The sequence below is a fragment of the Mustelus asterias genome, chromosome 9, assembly GCF_964213995.1.
Source record: "Mustelus asterias chromosome 9, sMusAst1.hap1.1, whole genome shotgun sequence".
In the NCBI taxonomy this organism is placed as follows: domain Eukaryota; kingdom Metazoa; phylum Chordata; class Chondrichthyes; order Carcharhiniformes; family Triakidae; genus Mustelus; species Mustelus asterias.
Genome location: NC_135809.1, coordinates 46,353,219 through 46,372,655, shown reverse-complemented (window position 1 = coordinate 46,372,655; position 19,437 = coordinate 46,353,219). Strand labels below are relative to the sequence as shown.

Here is a 19,437-nt window from a genome sequence, read left to right as displayed (position 1 = left end):
AAAAACCTCTATTATTTTGTTATCTATCAGGATTATGACTTGACAGACCACTCATGTACCAACACCAAATATGCCTGCTACAACTGACACCCACTGCCTGGTGGGTCAGTATCCCCTAACTCTTAATACCATCTTTTTTTAGTAAAGTTGGTAAAGTTCTCAAGCAGTTATGATATGTGTTAACCTTTTATCTGCTAAGAATAATGGCCAAATTGAACAGCCCAGGTTGTTTGCTGCAGGCTAGCTTGTTTCAAGTTCCCACTTAATCAGTAAAACAAGAGAGCCTTCCTCTCCTGTATCTTCTTTCGAACCACATTTTTCTCCCATCAGCAATCCTTGTGTCAAAGCTGATTCTTTCTTGTAGAAGTGAGATGCCAGTGTTGACTGTGGTTTTGCAAATGGTTTATGAGCCCCATCTCTCTGACAGTGAGGACATTGGTTGTCAGCCAATAGAGGTAGTGCCAGGTTGTTGCTTTTCTCTGTGTCTGTGTCACCGTTCTCTTTCAGTGAGATTTGAAGGACTTGACACCGTTTTTGATTAATCACCATTTTAGTCGTGGTTGGGCATCAGATTCCCATGCTTTGAGATTAATAGAGCAGACCTTCTTGGAGATTTGAGATTGTTTTAGAAACATTTTCTTTCACTTTGTTGTGAATGAGCTTCCTTTTGTTTAAAGGACAACGATCTGTCCCCCTTCACCTTTCCTGACTGACGTTCTTCAGAAGGTATCATTATAAAGATAAGTTTTACCAGTTAAGAAATTTAAATCTTCATGTCAGGAAGATTTCCTTCCCTCCTCAGCCCTCTGTGAAGTTAGCTATCTGGATGACCTGCACGTGTGCTGAAGTGACTGTATTTATTTTAACAAGGACTGATGTATTGAATGGACCTGGCAGCCAATCCAGCATGCTCAACTCCAGACAAGAGCATTATCTGCTGCTAATGGGTGGACATGAACTCCTAGATCCCACTGAAGCAAATTTGTCAGATGCTTGAAGGTTATTTCAATAACAAGTTGCATCCCCAGGTTAGATACATCTTGTCTGATGTAGACTGCAGCTGTTTGTATGCTGCTTCAAATAAAAAAGTCTGCATCGCCTGTGTGCCGTTTCTAATTTCTTCACCAGCAATCTGTATGGTTTGCTTCAGTGAGACTGCCTTCCAATATTCAGATATGATCTGCGGCCCTGTGCTTATGAGAAATTGAAACTAACTGCACTTGGAGCCATTGAAGTGAGAAAATATCCCATCAATCTGGATTGGATTGAAATGTGGGGCCTGGAAGTTTTGGGGACAGCTGTATTATACAAACGATAGATAGCTAAGATACGGATATGGATGTATTTCCATATTTTGGTGCGCTAAAATAAGAATCCACTCTTTCTACATATCGTTTTCACAGAGAAACTTTAATACTGTTTAATCTGCCCCTTTCCCTGTGGCATGATGTGAAAAAGCGTCAAAAGTATTTTTTAGGTTAGGTGCTGACAATATATAATCCATTCTCAGGATTTCACTGGCTGTGTTTGGTTCCAAGTTTAATTGATTTCATGTTACAACTGCACCTATTCTCCTAATTGTCATTGTTTTCTGAATAATGCAGATTTTGTTGATTAAGACAAAGTTAGATCTATTAACTCGGTCTTATTCACGAGTCTTTAAAAGTTGACCCTAATTCTAACATAAGTGAGAGATGGCTAAATCATTTGTTTATTTGGTTCTAATTCTTAACTGGTGTGTCTTATTCTGTATTGCAGGATGATGATGGGGAGATTCGGTAAGTAGAGGTCAATGAGTTTGCAATCTTTGCACAAAAAAATAGGAAGCACCAAATAGTTTTGTTTTATTCTGTTGATTTTTTTAGTGCATTGTATCCTCATTGGAAAGGCATTCTTTTTTTAAATTGCTGGAGTTTTAAGTCAGATGTTCACTAACACTCAAATCAAAGAACTACATGAGTCCTCACTTTGGTGGTAGATAGGATTTCTTTTTTTAAAAAAGTCTTGCTATAGGAGCAAGCCTGACTAGAGATGCATCATAGAGATTAATAACATACTTTAATCATGTATAGACCATTTTGAAGAAAATACCACAAGCTGAATGCAAGCCGGTCTATAACACAGTAATGTGGTATAACTGCCTGGATCTCATTGAACTAAAGAAAAGCTCTCTCAATCACACAGTGGACACATGCAATCATTTTTGTGGTACAGATCTATATGGGGCAGGATGGCCTGCTCCTTGCTGAATGATATGATCTCACTTGGGGAAGTCAGCAGTGTGATTACAGCAATTGCCCGAAGTAGGTCTCTGCTAGAGTTCCCGTTCATGATGCTGCTTAGTGACTCTGCTGGAAACTGCATGTATGTGAGTTCACGGTGGGGGATGACAGAAGTAGGTTCAGTTATAATGCTGTCCTCACTTTTTATGGTCACTGTCTAGATTTGCACCAATAGAGTTTATTTGGGTGAGTTATCTGAAGGTGCAAATGTACCCCAATATGAGTTGTCAACCCCAGGAGAATGATGGCATCCATCACATGGATATAAAATCCTCCACTGTCTCCCTACTAGAGCTGATTAATTTACAGGATTACAGAATATCAATGTGGTATCTTGGCTCCATAAAAATAGAAATGATGAGAATAAATACGTAAGTCTTCAATTCCCTTTTTTTGAAAAAAGCAAGAGTTACTTTTGATTTATTCATTCTGGGGCTGTGAGCATTGCTGGCAAGGCCATCCCTAAAAGCCCTTGCGAGGTGATGGTGAGCTGCTGCCCCCTTGCATTCCATGTGATGTAGGTCAACTCACTGCGCTATTAGAGAGGGGGTTACAGGATTTCGACCTAGAGACTGTGAAGGACAGCGACAATAGTCACAAGTCAAGTTAGTGAGTAACTTAGAGAAGAATTTGCAGGCAGTGATGCTGTCATGTGTCAGCTGCCTTTGTCCTTTTGGACAGTAGGGGTTGCAGGTTTGGCAGGTGCTGTCAAAGGTCCATGACAAATTGTGCATCTTGTAGATGGTACACACTGCTGTCACTGTGTACCCAGTGGTGGAAGGAGTGAATGTTTAAGGCAGTGGTTGGGGCGCTACTTAAGCAAGCTGTCTTGTCTAAGATGGTGCTTAGCTTCTGGTGTTGTTAGAGCTGCACTCATCCAGGAAATTGGGAAGCACTGTATCATATTCCTGACTTGTGCCTTGTTGTGGGGGTCAGGCTTTGGGGAGTCAGGAGGTGAGTTACTCACCCACAAGAATTCCCAGCCAATGACTGGCTCAGTATTTACATAGCTAGGCCAGTGAAGCTCCTGCTCAATGGTAACCCCCAGGATATTGATAGTGGTGGATTCAGTGATACTAATGCTGTTGAATGTCAAGAGCTTGACATTCTTGGGCTGATAAATGGCAGATGTCACTTGCCATTTATCAGCCCAAGTCAGAATGTTGTCCAGGTCCATCTGCGAATTAGCAGGACCTGCTTCCATATCTGAGGAGTTGGGGAAGGTACTGAACACTGTAATTATAAGCAACTGTTCCCACTTTTGACCTTATGTTGGAGGAAGATTATTGATGAAGCAGCTGAAGATGTTTGGATCTGGGACACTGAAGAATTCCTGCAGTGATGTCTTGGAGAATAGATTCCTTCTATTACAGTAAGGAATTAAATAAAACTTTGTTGTACTGGATGTTTTCTCTATCAGAGGTCAGTTAGCCAGCCTACTGTTACACTGAAATCAGTGCCACTCTTGCTCCAATATGTACATGGTTGAATGATCATTGACTTGCCAGCCAATTTTGTTAATGTGCATCATGCGTGCAGCCTTCAATCTGCATTTCCTCCTGACAGTACAGCACAAGTCAGGAATTTGCTGTGTAGTACAATAATGGGTCACTCATCCAAACTTTCCTGATTCAAAACTTCTCCGCAACAGCTCCTTCACTTGCATTGAAGTTAATTCTCCACCTTAGAGTCACACAGGGAAGGAGGTTCCAGGTTTGATTTCCAATCTTGAGAAGTGAGTTGCACTTATCGGAGCCCATGTAAGGATTTTAAAATTGCTTTAGTTTCCCTGGGTTAGGGAGGGGTAAAATTGAGAGTTCCAGTTCTTGGTCACTCTGCAGTAATCCTTGATAAAGAAAAATGCACATGTTACCAGATGAAGAAAAATTTTAACTATGCTTCTGACTCTTTCTCCCGATCACACCTGAATAATGACACTTGGATGAGATCCCAGTGGATGCCTAGCAATTTCTGCTCCATAGGAGCTACTTAAAAAGCACTGCACAGGCTGCCTCCTTTTAATGAGTAATGCGTGTATGCAGGCCCACAGTAAAAGGGGTCGTGCGCTGGAATAAACAGGCCATATAGAGCATATGAGTTCTAAAATTAGTGCCCGGTGCTGCATCCATACCCCAGAGAGGAAATAAATAAGGAGAAAATTGGACTGAAAGTTTCTAAATTAGAATAACTCAATTGCATTCTCATTTATTATTTCAGAGCGAGATGCATTTGATACACTGTTCGACCACGCACCTGATAAGCTCAGTGTTGTTAAGAAGGTAAATTCCTAAATGGATTTTAAAATGCCTGAATTTCTGAAATAACACTCTGACTTGTGATTAACAGACTGGCTAAAATGTGATTAATACACTCATGTTACAGGGCAATTTTTAATTGCCGGCAGCAGAATCTACTGACAATAGAGCTGTTCTACCCCTCAAACAATTCCTCTCCATTTACTATCAACATCCAGAGGGCTACCAATGATCAAAAACTGAACTGGACTAGCCATATAAATGCTGTGGTGGCACAGTGGTTAGCACTGCTGTCTCACAGCGCCAGGAATTCGGGTTCAGTTCTGGCCTCGGGTGTCTATGTGGAGTTTGCACATTCGCCCCGTGGTTGATTGGCCAAGCTAAATTGCCCCAAAGTGTCAGGGGGATCAGCAGGGTAAATACATGGAGGTACGAGGTAGGGCCTGGGTGGGATTGTTGTTGGTACAGGCCCCGATGGGCTAAATGGCCTCCTGCACTGTAGGGATTCTATGTAGGTCAGAGACTTGGAATCCTGCAGTAAGTAATTTGCCTCCTGACTCCCCAAAGCCTGTCCACAATCTTCAAGTCATAGATCAGGAGCGCCATGGAGTTTTCTCCCCTTGCCTGGATGAGTGCCGTTCCAAAAAGCTTGACACCAAAGTAGTCCACCTGACTGGCACCCCATCCACAAACATTCACTCCTCCACCACCAATGCAGAGCAGCAGCGTGTACCATCTACACGATGCACTGCAGGAACTCACTGACACTCCTTCAACAGCAAATTCCAAACCCATGACCACTACCATCTAGAAGGACAAGGGCTGCAGACATGTGATCATGCCGCCACCTGGACGTTCCCCTCCAAGCCACTCAACATCATAACTTAGAAATATATCACCATCCCTTCACTGTCACTGGATCAAATTCCTGGATCTCCCTCCCTATCAGCACGTGGACTGCAGCTGTTCAAGAAGACACCTCAACACCACCTTCTAAAGGGCAATTAGGAATGGGCAAAAGATGCTGGCATGGTCACCAACTCCCACATCCCATAAATGAATTTTAAAAATAGCTTGGACAGCTCATCCGATAATGCCAGTTTACTATAATTGCCTGTTGTGGGCTTTGATTACAATAATTGATCACACCTTTACCCTTTGAGTAACCAGACAAGTCACAGAGTTCTCTTAAACAACTGTTTTAATGCAGGCTATAACAAGGATGCTGGAAAGCTACAGTTCACATCTCTGTAGCTACTCAGAGTGGCGTATTCTGAGATACATAGGCAATTATAGTTTTCAAAGTTGATTACAAGTAATTGACATAAACCAATCACAATCACTTTTAGCTTGCATCATTATAATATCAATCAGTGTGAAAATTTACTACATCATTGCTACCAATTATCATAGCCCAGCTCATGGATCACTCCCTTTCCCCTAGTTATAGATATCTGATTTAATGAGTTATGCCCAGACTAATGGCCTTGGTGCTTGTCTGTTAGGGGTCTTATAAGAAGACCATAGCAGTTTGTGTGATTTTTAAACTTGTGTGTTTATTAACCTTTTCATTGCCAAAATCTAATCATTTTCTATTACACACTAATACAGCACAAGTCAGGAATTTGCTGAATAAGCAATAATGTTTCCTGCAAAGGAGTGTGTTTGTAAAGTGTTTAGCTGTGAAGACCCAAATGGACACGTGATCTTAATTGGGAATTTATTTTTGGTTTGAGAAGAAAGTTTTAGATAAACATTGTTGGGTGGTCTGGACAATAAAGCCTAACTTCATCACATCTAGAAGGTAGCTGGAAGATAGTCAGAAGTGACCATAGAACATAGAACATAGAACAGTACAGCACAGAAGAGGCCCTTCGGCCCACGATGTTGTGCCGAGCTTTATTTGAAACCAAGATCAAGCTATCCTACTCCCTATCATCCTGGTGTGCTCCATGTGCCTATCCAATAATCGCTTAAATGTTCCTAAAGTGTCTGACTCCACTATCACTGCAGGCAGTCCATTCCACACCCCAACCACTCTCTGCGTAAAGAACCTACCTCTGATATCCTTCCTATATCTCCCACCATGAACCCTATAGTTATGCCCCCTCGTAATAGCTCCATCCACCCGAGGAAATAGTCTTTGAACGTTCACTCGATCTATCCCCTTCATCATTTTATAAACCTCTATTAAGTCTCCCCTCAGCCTCCTTCGCTCCAGAGAGAACAGCCCTAGCTCCCTCAACCTTTCCTCATAAGACCTACCCTCCAAACCAGGCAGCATCCTGGTAAATCTCCTCTGCACTCTTTCCAGCGCTTCCACATCCTTCTTATAGTGAGGTGACCAGAACTGCACACAATATTCCAAATGAGGTCTCACCAAGGTCCTGTACAGTTGCAGCATAACCCCACGGCTCTTAAACTCCAACCCCCTGTTAATAAAAGCTAACACACTATAGGCCTTCTTCACAGCTCTATCCACTTGAGTGGCAACCTTTAGAGATCTGTGGATATGGACCCCAAGATCTCTCTGTTCCTCCACAGTCTTCAGAACCCTACCTTTGACCCTGTAATCCACATTTAAATTAGTCCTACCAAAATGAATCACCTCACATTTATCAGGGTTAAACTCCCATTTGCCATTTTCCAGCCCAGCTTTGCATCCTATCTATGTCTCTTTGCAGCCTACAACAGCCCTCCACCTCATCCACTACTCCACCAATCTTGGTGTCATCAGCAAATTTACTGATCCACCCTTCAGCCCCCTCCTCTAAGTCATTAAAGAGCAGAGGACCAAGCACTGATCCCTGTGGCACTCCGCTAGCAACCTGCCTCCAGTCCGAAAATTTTCCATCCACCACCACCCTCTGTCTTCGATCAGATAGCCAGTTATCTATCCAATCTGCCAACTCCCCTCTATCCCACACCTCCTTACTTTCATCATAAGTCGACCATGGGGGACCTTATCAAACACCTTACTACCTTCATCAACACACTTAGTTACCTCCTCAAAAAATTCAATCAAATTTGTGAGGCACGACTTGCCCTTCACGAATCCGTGCTAACTATCCCGGATTAATCCGCATCTTTCTAAATGGTCGTAAATCCCATCCCTAAGGACCTTTTCCATCAATTTACCAACCACCGAAGACTAACCGGTCTATAATTACCAGGGTCATTTCTATTCCCTTTCTTAAACAGAGGAACCACATTCGCCACTCTCCAGTCCTCTGGCACCATCCCCGTGGACAGTGAGGACCCAAAGATCAAAGCCAAAGGCTCTGCAATCTCATCCCTTGCCTCCCAGAGAATCCTAGGATACATTTCATCAGGCCCAGGGGACTTATCGACCTTCAGTTTATTCAAAACTGCCAGTACATCCTCCCTCCGAACATCTATTTCCTCCAGCCTATTAGCCTGTAACACCTTCTCTTCCTCAAAAACATGGCCCCTCTCCTTGGTGAACACTGAAGAAAAGTATTCATTCATCACCTCGCCCATCTCTACTGACTACTGTCCTTGACCGGCCCTAACCTCACCCTGGTCATTCTTTTATTCCTCACATAAGAGTAAAAAGCCTTGGGATTTTCCTTGATCCGACCCACCAAGGACTTCTCGTGTCCCCTCCTAGCTCTCCTAAGCCCCTTTTTCAGCTCATTCCTTGCTAACTTGTAACCCTCAATCGAGCCATCTGAACCTTGTTTCCTCATCCCTACATAAGCTTCCCTCTTCCTTTTCACAAGACATTCCACCTCTTTCGTGAACCATGGTTCCCTCACTCGGCCATTTCCTCTCTGCCTGACAGGGACATACCTATCAAGGACGCCCAGTATTTGTTCCTTGAAAAGGTTCCACTTTTCATTAGTGCCTTTCCCTGACAGTTTCTGTTCCCATCTTATGCCCCCTAATTCTTGCCTAATCGCATCATAATTACCTCTCCCCCAATTGTAAACCTTGCCCTATCCCTCTCCATTGCAATAACAAAAGACACCGAATTGTGGTCACTATCTCCAAAGTGCTCTCCCACAAACAAATCTAACACTTGGCACGGTTAATTTCCCAGTACCAAATCCAATGTGGCCTCACCTCTTGTCGGCCTATCCACATATTGTGTCAGGAAACCCTCCTGCACACACTGCACAAAAACTGCCCCATCCGAACTATTTGACCTACAAAGGTTCCAATCAATATTTGGAAAGTTAAAGTCCCCCATGACAACTACCCTGTGACCCCCACACACATCCATAATCTGCTTAGCAATTTCTTCCTCCACCTCTATTACTATTTGGGGGCCTATAGTAAACTCCTAACAACGTGACCGCTCCTTTCCTATTTCTAACTTCAGCCCATATTACCTCAGTGTGCAGATCCCCCTCGAAGTGCCTTTCCGCAGCCGTTAGACTGTCGTTGATTAACAATGCCACTCCTCCAACTCTTTTACCAGCTACCCTACACTTACTGAAACATCTATACCCCGGAACGTCTATCAACCATTCCTGTCCTTGTTCTACCCACGTCTCCGTAATGGCCACAACATCGTAGTCCCAAGTACCAATCCACACCCCAAGTTCATCTACTTTGTTTCGGATGCTCCTTGCATTTGAAGTAGACACACTTCAACCCACCTTCCTGTCTACCGGTACCCACCCTTGACCTTGATACCTTCTCCAATACCTCACCACCCTCAACACTGACTTCTGGACTACAACTCCTTTTCCCACTCCCCTGACAAATGAGTTTAAACCCCCTTGAAGAGCCGTAGCAAATTTCCCTCCCAGGATATTGGTGCCCCTCTGGTTCAGGTGCACCCCGTCCTGTTTGTACAGGTCCCACCTTCCCCAGAATGTGTTCCAATTATCCACGTATCTGAAACCCTCCCTCCTACACCATCCCTGCAACCACATGTTTAACTGCACTCTCTCCCTGTTCCTCAACTCACTATCACGTGGCACCGGTAACGTACCAGAGATGACCACATGTTTTGTCTTGGCTCTCAGCTTCCAGCCCAGCTCCCGAAATTCCTGTTTTAAATCCCCGTCCCTTCTCTTACCTATGTCGTTGGTACCAATGTGTACCACGACTTGTGATTGTTTCCCCTCCCCCTTAAGAATCCGGAAGACACTGTCCGAGACGTCACGGACCCTGGCATCCGGTAGGCAACATACCATCCTCGAGTCTCTTTTGCTGCCACAGAACCTCCTATCTATCCCTCTAACTAATGAGTCCCCAATAACTATTGCCCTCCCGCTCTCCCCCTTACCCTCCCGAGCCACAGAGATGGACACAGTGCTGGAGATCCTCTCACTACGGCTCGCCACTGGTATGTCGTCCCCCTCAACCGTATCCAAAGCAGAATACTTGTTGCTAAGGGGAACGACCACGGGGGATCCCTGCACTGACTGCTTCCTCCCAGGCCCTCTCACCGTCACCCATCTATTTTCATTCCTCTGAGTAACTGTATCCCTAAAGCTTCTGTCTATGGCCACCTCTGCGTCCCTAATGATCCTAAGTTCATCCAACTCCAGCTCCGGTTCCCTAACATGGTTTTGGAGGAGCTGCAGATGGGTGCACTTCCCACAGGTGTAATCAGCAGGGACACTGACGTCGTCCCTCACCTCAAACATAATGCAAGAGGAACATAGCACTGCCTGCACACCCATCCCCTCTAGATACCTTGCCAGTACCAGGTAGAAACAGCAAAAATGAATTAAACTCACCCCTGCTCACCCTTTCCCCCGAAGCCCTGTGAGCCAAAGCCCTTACAGCTTTCACTCAGCTTCCCACTCGCTCCGCTGCCCGCTGTATAGAGTGACTTTTATACTAAAAAACACAATCTCCCAGAATCCCCTGCAGCCTATTCCCACTTCCTCAGAGTTTAAACCCTTGAAAAAAGCCCGCGAAAAAACGGATTAAATAAATAAATCACAGCACTTTACTCACCCTCAGTAATCCTGCTGAGAATCTCTCCCTCTGTCCTGCACCACTTCGAACAAATGACCACTTTGGCCATTTCTTTTCCTTCCCTCCTTATCTAGAGATACACAGGATTACTTTGTTCCACTTACTGATAATAGCGAATGCACTGCAGACAAGGGTCAGACCTATAATTTCCCTGTTCTCTATTGCTGAGTACCTTACTTAAATGAATTTTAGTCAGTTATGAAAGCCAGAAATCCAAATGGTTTAGAAGGATGTGTCATAAGAATCTTTCTTGTTGCATATTAGTGAGTATGCCTGCCTGTGTGCTTCCTTTCAAAACTGAACAAATGTGTATTTCAATATGTGAATACATTTTATAGATAGGAGCCTGTTGGAGATTGAATAAAGAACATAAAGGGGGTTCATGTACGGTATCCTTACTTGGGGTAATGCTCCTTTTAAATGGTATTTTGCAAACTGTCATATCAAAGTATATAACCTGATCCAATACTTTGGTGAAATGCCACATGTATAATCTTACCATTTAGTGTATAATTTGGGCAAATTGTGGCCAACAAAATTCACATGGCTTTTGTTTAAATTTTTATAGTAAAACTTGGCAATAATTTTCTTCCGGCTGCAGCTACGCACGAGTTTGTGAGATGCTTTGATTGGTATGAAAATGGATATGAGCTTTAATTTTTTTTCATGATTTTACTTTCCCAGTCACTTATCACATTTGTTAATAAACATCTAAACAAGCTCAACCTGGAGGTGACAGAACTGGAAACACAGGTATAAATATTTAAGAAATGTTTTCAGTTTGTTTGTAAAGCAGTGCACTTACTGTAATTTATTACTCAGAAGAGCATTTATCACCAATATAGTGCACATTATTTATAATTGTTTTGTTAATCATGAGAAACAGATTAGCTTATAAGTTGCCATATGTATCAGAGCCTGCAATCGAGAATCCTCATTTGAAAATATCTTACAAAACAACTCATAAAAAAGTCCAGACCTGTAACTCATTCTGTGTCGTTTCTTGGTGATTGTATGTTGATAGAGTATAAACAGTTGTGACTGTGGCAATTGTCCATTTCACTTCGAAATCTGAAGGAAAGCCCTGGACGTGCTGGTAGACACTGTTGACCGTTATGTGGCATCAGCTTGATGGAAAAAAAGTGTTTGACAAACTGTTTTAAATTTTGTTCATAAACACAATCATTGTAAGGCTGACTTATCACTTTTCTCTCACCCTAAAGTCAGAGGTTTGACAAACTGTTGTGCCCATTTATAGTCTCACTCTGTCATAGGAGCTACATAAAGGGCAACATCCAGCAAATACAAACCCATCGTTTTGTGTCTGAAGTGGCATGCAGAGCAGATCTATGAGGCTCACCTTACGCTATTTGTTATCGATGTCCAAAGTGTCATTTTGGACCGGTTTAGTTAAAGTGTCCAATCACATTGTCTCCTACTGTAACACTGGCACTTAGTTAAATTGGTGGATGGTAACATTTACATTTTATAAATCACATATTGAAGTGAATAAACCTCATTTCTGAATCGATATCGCCATCTTTATTGGAACCACTGTTCACAGCTTCCCTATCCATCTGCTGTTCCTTGAGGCAACAGCTGAGTTCAGTCTTTCTTTACTGTCTTCCGGCCTGTCAGCCAGCCCTACTCTCAAAAATTACAAATAACCTTGTGGGAGTCTCGTGATTTAGTTTGGTTAGATATTATGGAATGCTTCAAGTAAATACGATGGAAGCAATTTTTGAACCAAATGATGCTGCTTCAGGAAAATTTCATGCCAATGTGAAAATCTCTTGCGTTTATTACATATTGCAAAAAAGTTAATTTCATAAGATTGATGTAGGTAAAGGTGGCCTTTTTGACTGTCCTGGATCATCCTTCCCAAAAGGCCCTCTGTCATATCTAGCTATTAAGTGAAGGCAAAGTTTTATGTTGTCTTCTGTTCTATTCAGAAGTCTTTTTAGAGTGTTGATTTCTCCTTTTGTAAACACAAACTTCTTGATATTGATCTTCAGTTGCCTTTCAATAATCTGAAACTGTTCCTCTTTCTCTTATCAGTATAGAGAAATAATGTTCAGAATTAGCATTTCCACATAGAATTTGTTATTTTCTTTATACCTCTACATCCGATCACCTCTCAATTACCTCCTTTCAAGGCTGAAAAATCCAAGTTTTGAGAGATTCCTCATGGTGCAATCTGGTGACTGGAATGGCCTCCTGGTTCTTCCCTGCACTGGCTCCATGGCTTTCTGTGTTGGCCCTTGAACTGGACACAGTAGTCATGGTATTGTCTGACCAGAATGCTGTCCACAGACTGTAAACTGCTTTGCACCCATTCTATACAGTTAATATAGGTCACCCTCCAATTTGAGCCCCACTTCCACAACCAATATTGTTCAGCATTCTGTTTCTGTTCATTTCTGTTCAATATTAATCGGATAAGTTGTGCTGATTTTTAGAATGATAAGTATTTATGGGGTGATTTTGATTAGCTCTTTGGTTTAAAAAGCAGAAGTGCTATTATTCTAATATGCTTCTTTGAAATCAGTTTGCAGATGGTGTGTACTTGGTGTTGCTAATGGGACTTCTTGAAGATTATTTTGTTCCTCTCTATAACTTTTATCTGACACCAGAAAGTTTTGAACAGAAGGTTAGTTCTTTAAACGCATGAAATCAATGTACCTGAGACTGGTGAGCATTTATTAATTTAAGATAGAAAAGCTAGCAGGTATGTTCCATTTTTGAAAAGTTAATTAATGGGATATAGGTGTCATTGGCTGGACCAGCATTTATTGCCCATCCTTAATTGCCTTTGAGAAGGTGCCTTGGAGGGGAACCTTCAGGTGTTGGTGTTCCCAGGTAACTGCTGCTCTTGTCCTCCTAAATGGTAGTGATCATGGGTTTAGAAGGTGCTGACTAAGGAACTTTGGTGAGTTCCCGCAATGCGTCTTGTAAATGGTATACATGGCTGCCATTGTTCATCGGTGGTAAAGGGATTGAATGTTTGGGGAAGGGGTAGCAATCAAGCAGGTTGCTTTGTTCTGGATGGTGTCAAGCGTCTTGAGTGCTGTTGCAGTTGCACTCATCCAGGCAAATGGAAAATATTCCATTAAACTCCAGACTTGTGCCTTGTATTTGTGGACAGGCTTTGGGGAGTCAGGAGGTGAGTTCAATCGCAGAATTCCTAGCCTTTGACCTGATCTGGTAGACACAGTATTTATATGGCTAGTCCTGTTCAGTTTCTGGTCAATGGTAAACACCTGCTCCCCCAAGGATGTTAATAGTGGAAGAATTCAGTGATAGTAATGCCATTGAATGTCAATTCTTGTTCGGTAAATTTGGGTTATGGATTCCCACGGGGATTGTTAACAAAATTGGAGGCTTGATTCCGGAATGATCTGATCTAAGAGAGATTGAAATGACTTCGCTGAAACTTTCCAATGTTTAAATAGACAAGATTTCACAGTTGCTTTTGCTATATTTTATTGGAAAATCTGTATGAGTATCTTTGAGGCTCAAGCCTTTGCTAAAGCAGAGGATCTAACACTCAAACTTAGAGCAGTTGAGAAATGATGTTTTATCAGCTTATAGCAGAGCATGCAGGGAATTAATGCAAGATCAGCAGCTATTGGCTCGGCACCTAGGGCCCAAGGAGGTGCAGACCATTAGTGATCAAATTCAACAGACCAGAATTGAAAAACAAAATAGAATTACGAAAGATAGACTCGGTGAAATTAGTGAAAGAAATTAAAAAGAGCTGAGGGAAGAGATGAAAAACTCAAATAGAGTTGAGTTCCAATTAAATTGAGTTGAGGAGACATGCGGCTGACTCAGAGAACTCTTAATTTTGATTTGGCAAAATGTTTAGTTTGATACCTAAATTAAATTAATACAGAGTGGAGATAAGAACAGTGGACTATGCTCCTACCAAGTCTTTCAGTGAGGAAGGCTTTGGAAGTGTATACATCTCTTTCATCAGGGCACCTATCATTCAGAGGAAGTAAAGAATTCTGCACTCGATGCCAGAGGCTTACAGGTAGAAATTTGAGACGGGAATGTAGACTTCATCAAGGAAAAGGAAGTTGCATTCAATAGGTGTTGGAGTTTTATGAAGGTGGAACACAACTTCACTGGGTCTCGCTGATCACACAGTGAACACTGTACGAGAGTTAGGAACTGTATACAGGTGCAGAGTGGACTTAGTTGTGAATTGCATGTTGATCAGTGATTTATTTTCATAGAATTTATTTATTTTGATGAATTAAACTGCAATTTGATGTGTTGAAGTATGTGGACTTACCAGACTGATATTTTTTGTAGGCTCACAATGTAGCTTTTTCCTTTGAGCTCATGCAAGATGGAGGACTTAAGAAACCAAAGGCTCGCCCAGAAGGTACCTTTGAATTTAAGCACAATTTTCACTACAGATCTCACATCAACTGACTAATTCTTTAATATTTGTAGCTATCAAGCACAATTTGAGGCCAGTGTCAAATTGCCAAAGAAATAGAAATAATGAGACATGACAGTGGTTACAGGTTACAGAATGAAGTTTGTACAACATTAATTTGTACATCAGTTCAGGCACTCATCAAATATTGCTGCATGGTTAGATTTGAATCTCATGCTACCTGATATTTAAATTTTCAGGCTGCGTGCAAGTTATAACTATTAGCTAGTCTGTTTGATACAGCACTCTGCTCAAACAGCAAACTCCCCGATGGACCAAAAGCCTGCCACTGCTGGTTTTATTTCTTGAGATGCTTGTTTTCTGTTAACTGCAGAAAATGATATGGCATGTGGTGGTGACTCCCCAACTCTTTCCTTTTTGTGGAGGCATCTGTTGTAAGCTCACTCTTTTCAATGTATGTTACACACCAAGAATATAAATTAGAATGCAATTAAGTAGGAAGGATCAAACCTGCATTCTTCCATTCCCTGGGGATATGCTGCAGTGTACAAAACAACTAGCCTGTGATCTTGCCTTTCCAGATAATTTTCTGATTTTTCTTTGTGAATTTGCAGTGCTGATCTTTGTTATAACTTTCACCGTGTGTTGCATATTTTCTCATCAGATATTGTAAACTTGGACCTGAAGTCAACGCTGAGGGTGCTTTACAATCTATTCACAAAATACAAGCACGTGGAATAATTGCCGGAATAACCAAGACATGTTCAGGGAGAAACATCGCTGGCAATTAGCAGGATTGACTCCCATACACCTGTGCCTTGCCTAGTCCACAACACAGTATTGGTTTCTTTAGGTCTTTTAAAACATAGAAGATACCATTTTGTGACAGTTTTTATATGAAGAAGGTCTTCTGTCCATCTGAGTCCATTTCCTCCTCCATTTAAAACCATTTTGGTATTTAACTCAATGTACCCATCCTGCCTTAAGTGCTTCAATCACAATGCTGTCTGTTAGAGGGCCAGTGAAACCCGACTCTTTGTTTTATTTTCATGTTTCATTTTATGCTGTACTGTAGTGTGTGTGTTGCTACACCATGCATGCAACTTGACTCTCAGACACATTATAATCAGGGTAGAATGTATAATTTCTTTTGCCTGTGACCTCGAGGATTGAGCAGTCTTTCACCTTTCTTAACATAGGCAGCAGTGTTCCTGTAAATGTGAATATTGATCAGAGTTGGAGAATTGTATACAGCTCTACAACAATTAATTGACTGAAGAAAGTGACAGGCTGACCGATATCAATTTGATGCAGAAGTTGCACTGGTCCTCAAAACCACTGAAGGCAAATCGTACTTTGATGAAGTCATTATTTCTCCCGCAGCACTGTTTTCTTCTTGTAATTATGACACAAGTTTTTTTTTCATTTTTTGATCATGATACTTTGCTTATATATATATCTGCCCCCAACCCCTACTCCTTGGTCAGTTGGAATTGAGTAAACAATGCAGTCATGGATTTGGTCGTGCGCTATGCTATTTAATATAGAAGTCTACTACATCCTTACAGCTGAGGGGTTGGGTTGACTGTCCCCCATTTAATTCTTTACTGACAAATTGAGAGATGCAAAAGTCTTACACTTTTCACTGGGTTCAAATGTCTCTTTACGGCAGTGTAGCTGAGATTGAGAACTTGATAAAGCAGCCAGTTGTACTTCTATACAGCTTTACTGCAAATTGAGATTCCTTAATACTGCACTTCTGCACTGTGATTCAGTCAATACTATTTATATAACAAAAGTAATTTGTGTGTTGTGTTAGGAAAGGGACTTTACACAAGATCATAGTTTCCAACAGTTGTGTAATCTATCCTTACTTGGAAAATGATGAGCACAGGAAGCAAGGAGGCTGAGATAAGTGAGCACAATGTTCTGACTGTAAAAAGACAAATAATTGTGTTGAAAATCGGTCATCAAAATTAAATGGAAGGAAAAGTGAATAATATGGAAATAATGACTTCACCAAGGGGAATTTATTTTTTCTTTAATTATTCAGCATTCATGATAACTATTGAAGCCTGACAAATGCCCTGGTTACTACTGCAGTGTTCTAAATTGTATAGATCTTAATATGTTAATATATACTTAATATATTAATGCAGGCACATAAAAGACTGAGCTTAAAGAAAAATATCAAATCTGTTCCTTACAATGCAATGTAAGACATAAATTAGCTGATGTATATTGAGTACAAATATTACTGGTTGATTACTTGAATTCTGTATTCTGTGAAGATATTACTTCTCCATATGGTGCTTTGAAATACTGTTGAGGAAAATGAGAAACTGAACTACTAATGATTCCTTCAAACAGATGGTGGCACTGCAACACAAGTAGACTGCGAGAATAAATAAAATTTAACAGTAGGTCTGAAAATTGTACCACATCCACAACCACCCCCCCCCCCCCCCCTCCCGTCACTCTGCAGAACACCACTAAGTTTCAGGGTGGAGTGTGTCTAGAGGCAAAACTCTTTCTATCACCAGAGATGTTTTGAAAATTAGTTTTCTAATTGGAGGGCTTAATGCAACTAATTATGCAATGTACTTACTTGAGATGTCTGATGCCAGCAAGGTCAAAATCCTTCCCTTAATGACTTTGTCGGAAAGAAGTTAACCTTCGTCTGAAATGTGAATTTTTTGCTAAAATGGTTGATGAAAGTCAGTGGTTATTTCTCATGTACATAGGAACACAAACATGTTACCATTGACCCAGGGACAACATTAGGGCAATGTGACCTGCTCAATTACTTAGGGCCTTAAGCTAGAGATTTCACAGCTCCACTTTTGAGTCATAATCCAGGATACATGCAATTGCTTGCAATGGATTGACCTCAATACTTATCTTCTCACCTACCTTATTCACCCTCCCACAAGAGTGGGGGCTGAGGTGGGAAAAGGTGAGATTCACGCCTTGTGAATTACAAACGAAATGTAAGGCCTTCAAACTGAGCCTTTGTACAGGACTCTTGCAAAGCAAACTCAGTGGTGCAAGAATATTTTCAGAAAACATTGCAAATGCATTAATGTTTTTGTTCATAACTTGCATGATATTCGTTTGAAATTATAATGGGGCAATAAATGTAAGGAATCAAGACAGATGAGCAGACAGTAAAATAATCTTGGACTGTAACTGGCACTTGAACATTGAGAAAAAAAATGTTTACAAGCACGTACATTTGCGTTTGCTGCCAGTACTTGCACATAATTAGTTGTTTTGATATCTAGACAATGTATATGCTCTCTCTTTCTCAATATCTTTATTTATCAAAGCAAGTATTTTGTTATTGCATAATATCATCAACTGAGGTGCCAGTTGGATGTAACTAGAAATCTGTATGGTTATAACTTGCAGTGTCATGCATTAACTTGGAAGTTTTCTTTAAATAGACAAGTGTAATATTGACTACTATTTCTCAGAAGGGTGCGGATAATTTTATAATGATGCAATCACCGACCAGTGTATCATAAGAAGTATACACATTGGCCTGAGTTCCTTTTGCACTGAATTGCCTTAGTGGAACAATTGATAATGTGATTTTATTTTTCCCTTTCACCTTGCAAGCCTATAAATACGATTCAGTAATGGTCAGGAATCAATTTCTTCAATATGTAAATGACCCAAGTTATTCTAACATTACTGTTATTTAATCTAATGCAATGAGGCCCACAAAATGCCAATTGTCAAAAGGGCGTTTCATTCTCTGTAGATTTTTCCTCATCGAAAACTCATCCTGTTCAGCATTGAGCCCTCTTCACCTTGTGCTTGATGATCAACATTAGCTCCTGATCTCCCAGTTGAGCTCTGCAGTCCTGGGAATTCAGCCTTTTGTGTATTTTTCCTTTCCCCACCATTAACATTGGTGCCTGTGCTTTTAGCTGCCTACATCCAAGTCTCTCGAATTCCCTCTCTGTATCCCCACATTCCTTCCCTTACTACCCTCGTTAACACACATTCTGTTGACCAAACCTTTGTTTGCCTGCTTTTATGCTAACTCCTTTGGCATGGTGTCTTATTTTTTTGAATAATTCCCATGAAGCATTTTGAGACCTTTTGTATGTCTAGGTTCTGACCAAATGTTGCTGCTGTCTGTCATTTACAAGGTTCAGATTTTACCTGCCACTTGATAGCTTTGCTTGGTTGTTATTAAAGTCATGCTGCAGACTGGGATGGGCTGCTTTATTTATTGAAAGAGTTTTAAGTGTAGCTGAATACCGTGGAATCATCATTGAGCCTCAATCCTAACTATGATGGAGGGAAAGTTATTGATGAAGTAGCTGATGATGTTTGCTCTCCAAGATGTTTCTCTGATGAACCAACTGACCTAATATAACATTCCCTCTCGTCTCCAACCACATCTTCCTTTATAACTTCAGCCACTTGAAGGTTTTCCCTTTGACCACATTGACCTCCTGTTTGGTTGAATGATGCCACCATGTTCTTCTGCTTCTTCTCTGGGGCAATGTGCTAA

The 19,437-nt window shown here is 41.3% G+C and overlaps 1 protein-coding gene across 3 annotated transcripts in view; it reads left to right on the top strand.

Annotated features, from left to right (window-relative positions):
• Positions 1-19,133, top strand: part of parvb (parvin, beta) — a 69,571-nt gene extending 50,438 nt beyond the window's left edge. For all 3 annotated transcript variants that reach the window (XM_078220121.1, XM_078220124.1, XM_078220123.1), the window contains exons 8-13: positions 1,759-1,778; positions 4,500-4,561; positions 11,183-11,251; positions 13,047-13,148; positions 14,819-14,891; positions 15,574-19,133. In XM_078220121.1, coding sequence (XP_078076247.1) covers positions 1,759-1,778; positions 4,500-4,561; positions 11,183-11,251; positions 13,047-13,148; positions 14,819-14,891; positions 15,574-15,650 — 403 coding nt within the window. In that variant the 3' untranslated portion in view covers positions 15,651-19,133. The remainder of the gene's footprint in view (positions 1-1,758; positions 1,779-4,499; positions 4,562-11,182; positions 11,252-13,046; positions 13,149-14,818; positions 14,892-15,573) is intronic.
• The last annotated feature ends 304 nt before the right edge of the window (positions 19,134-19,437 follow it).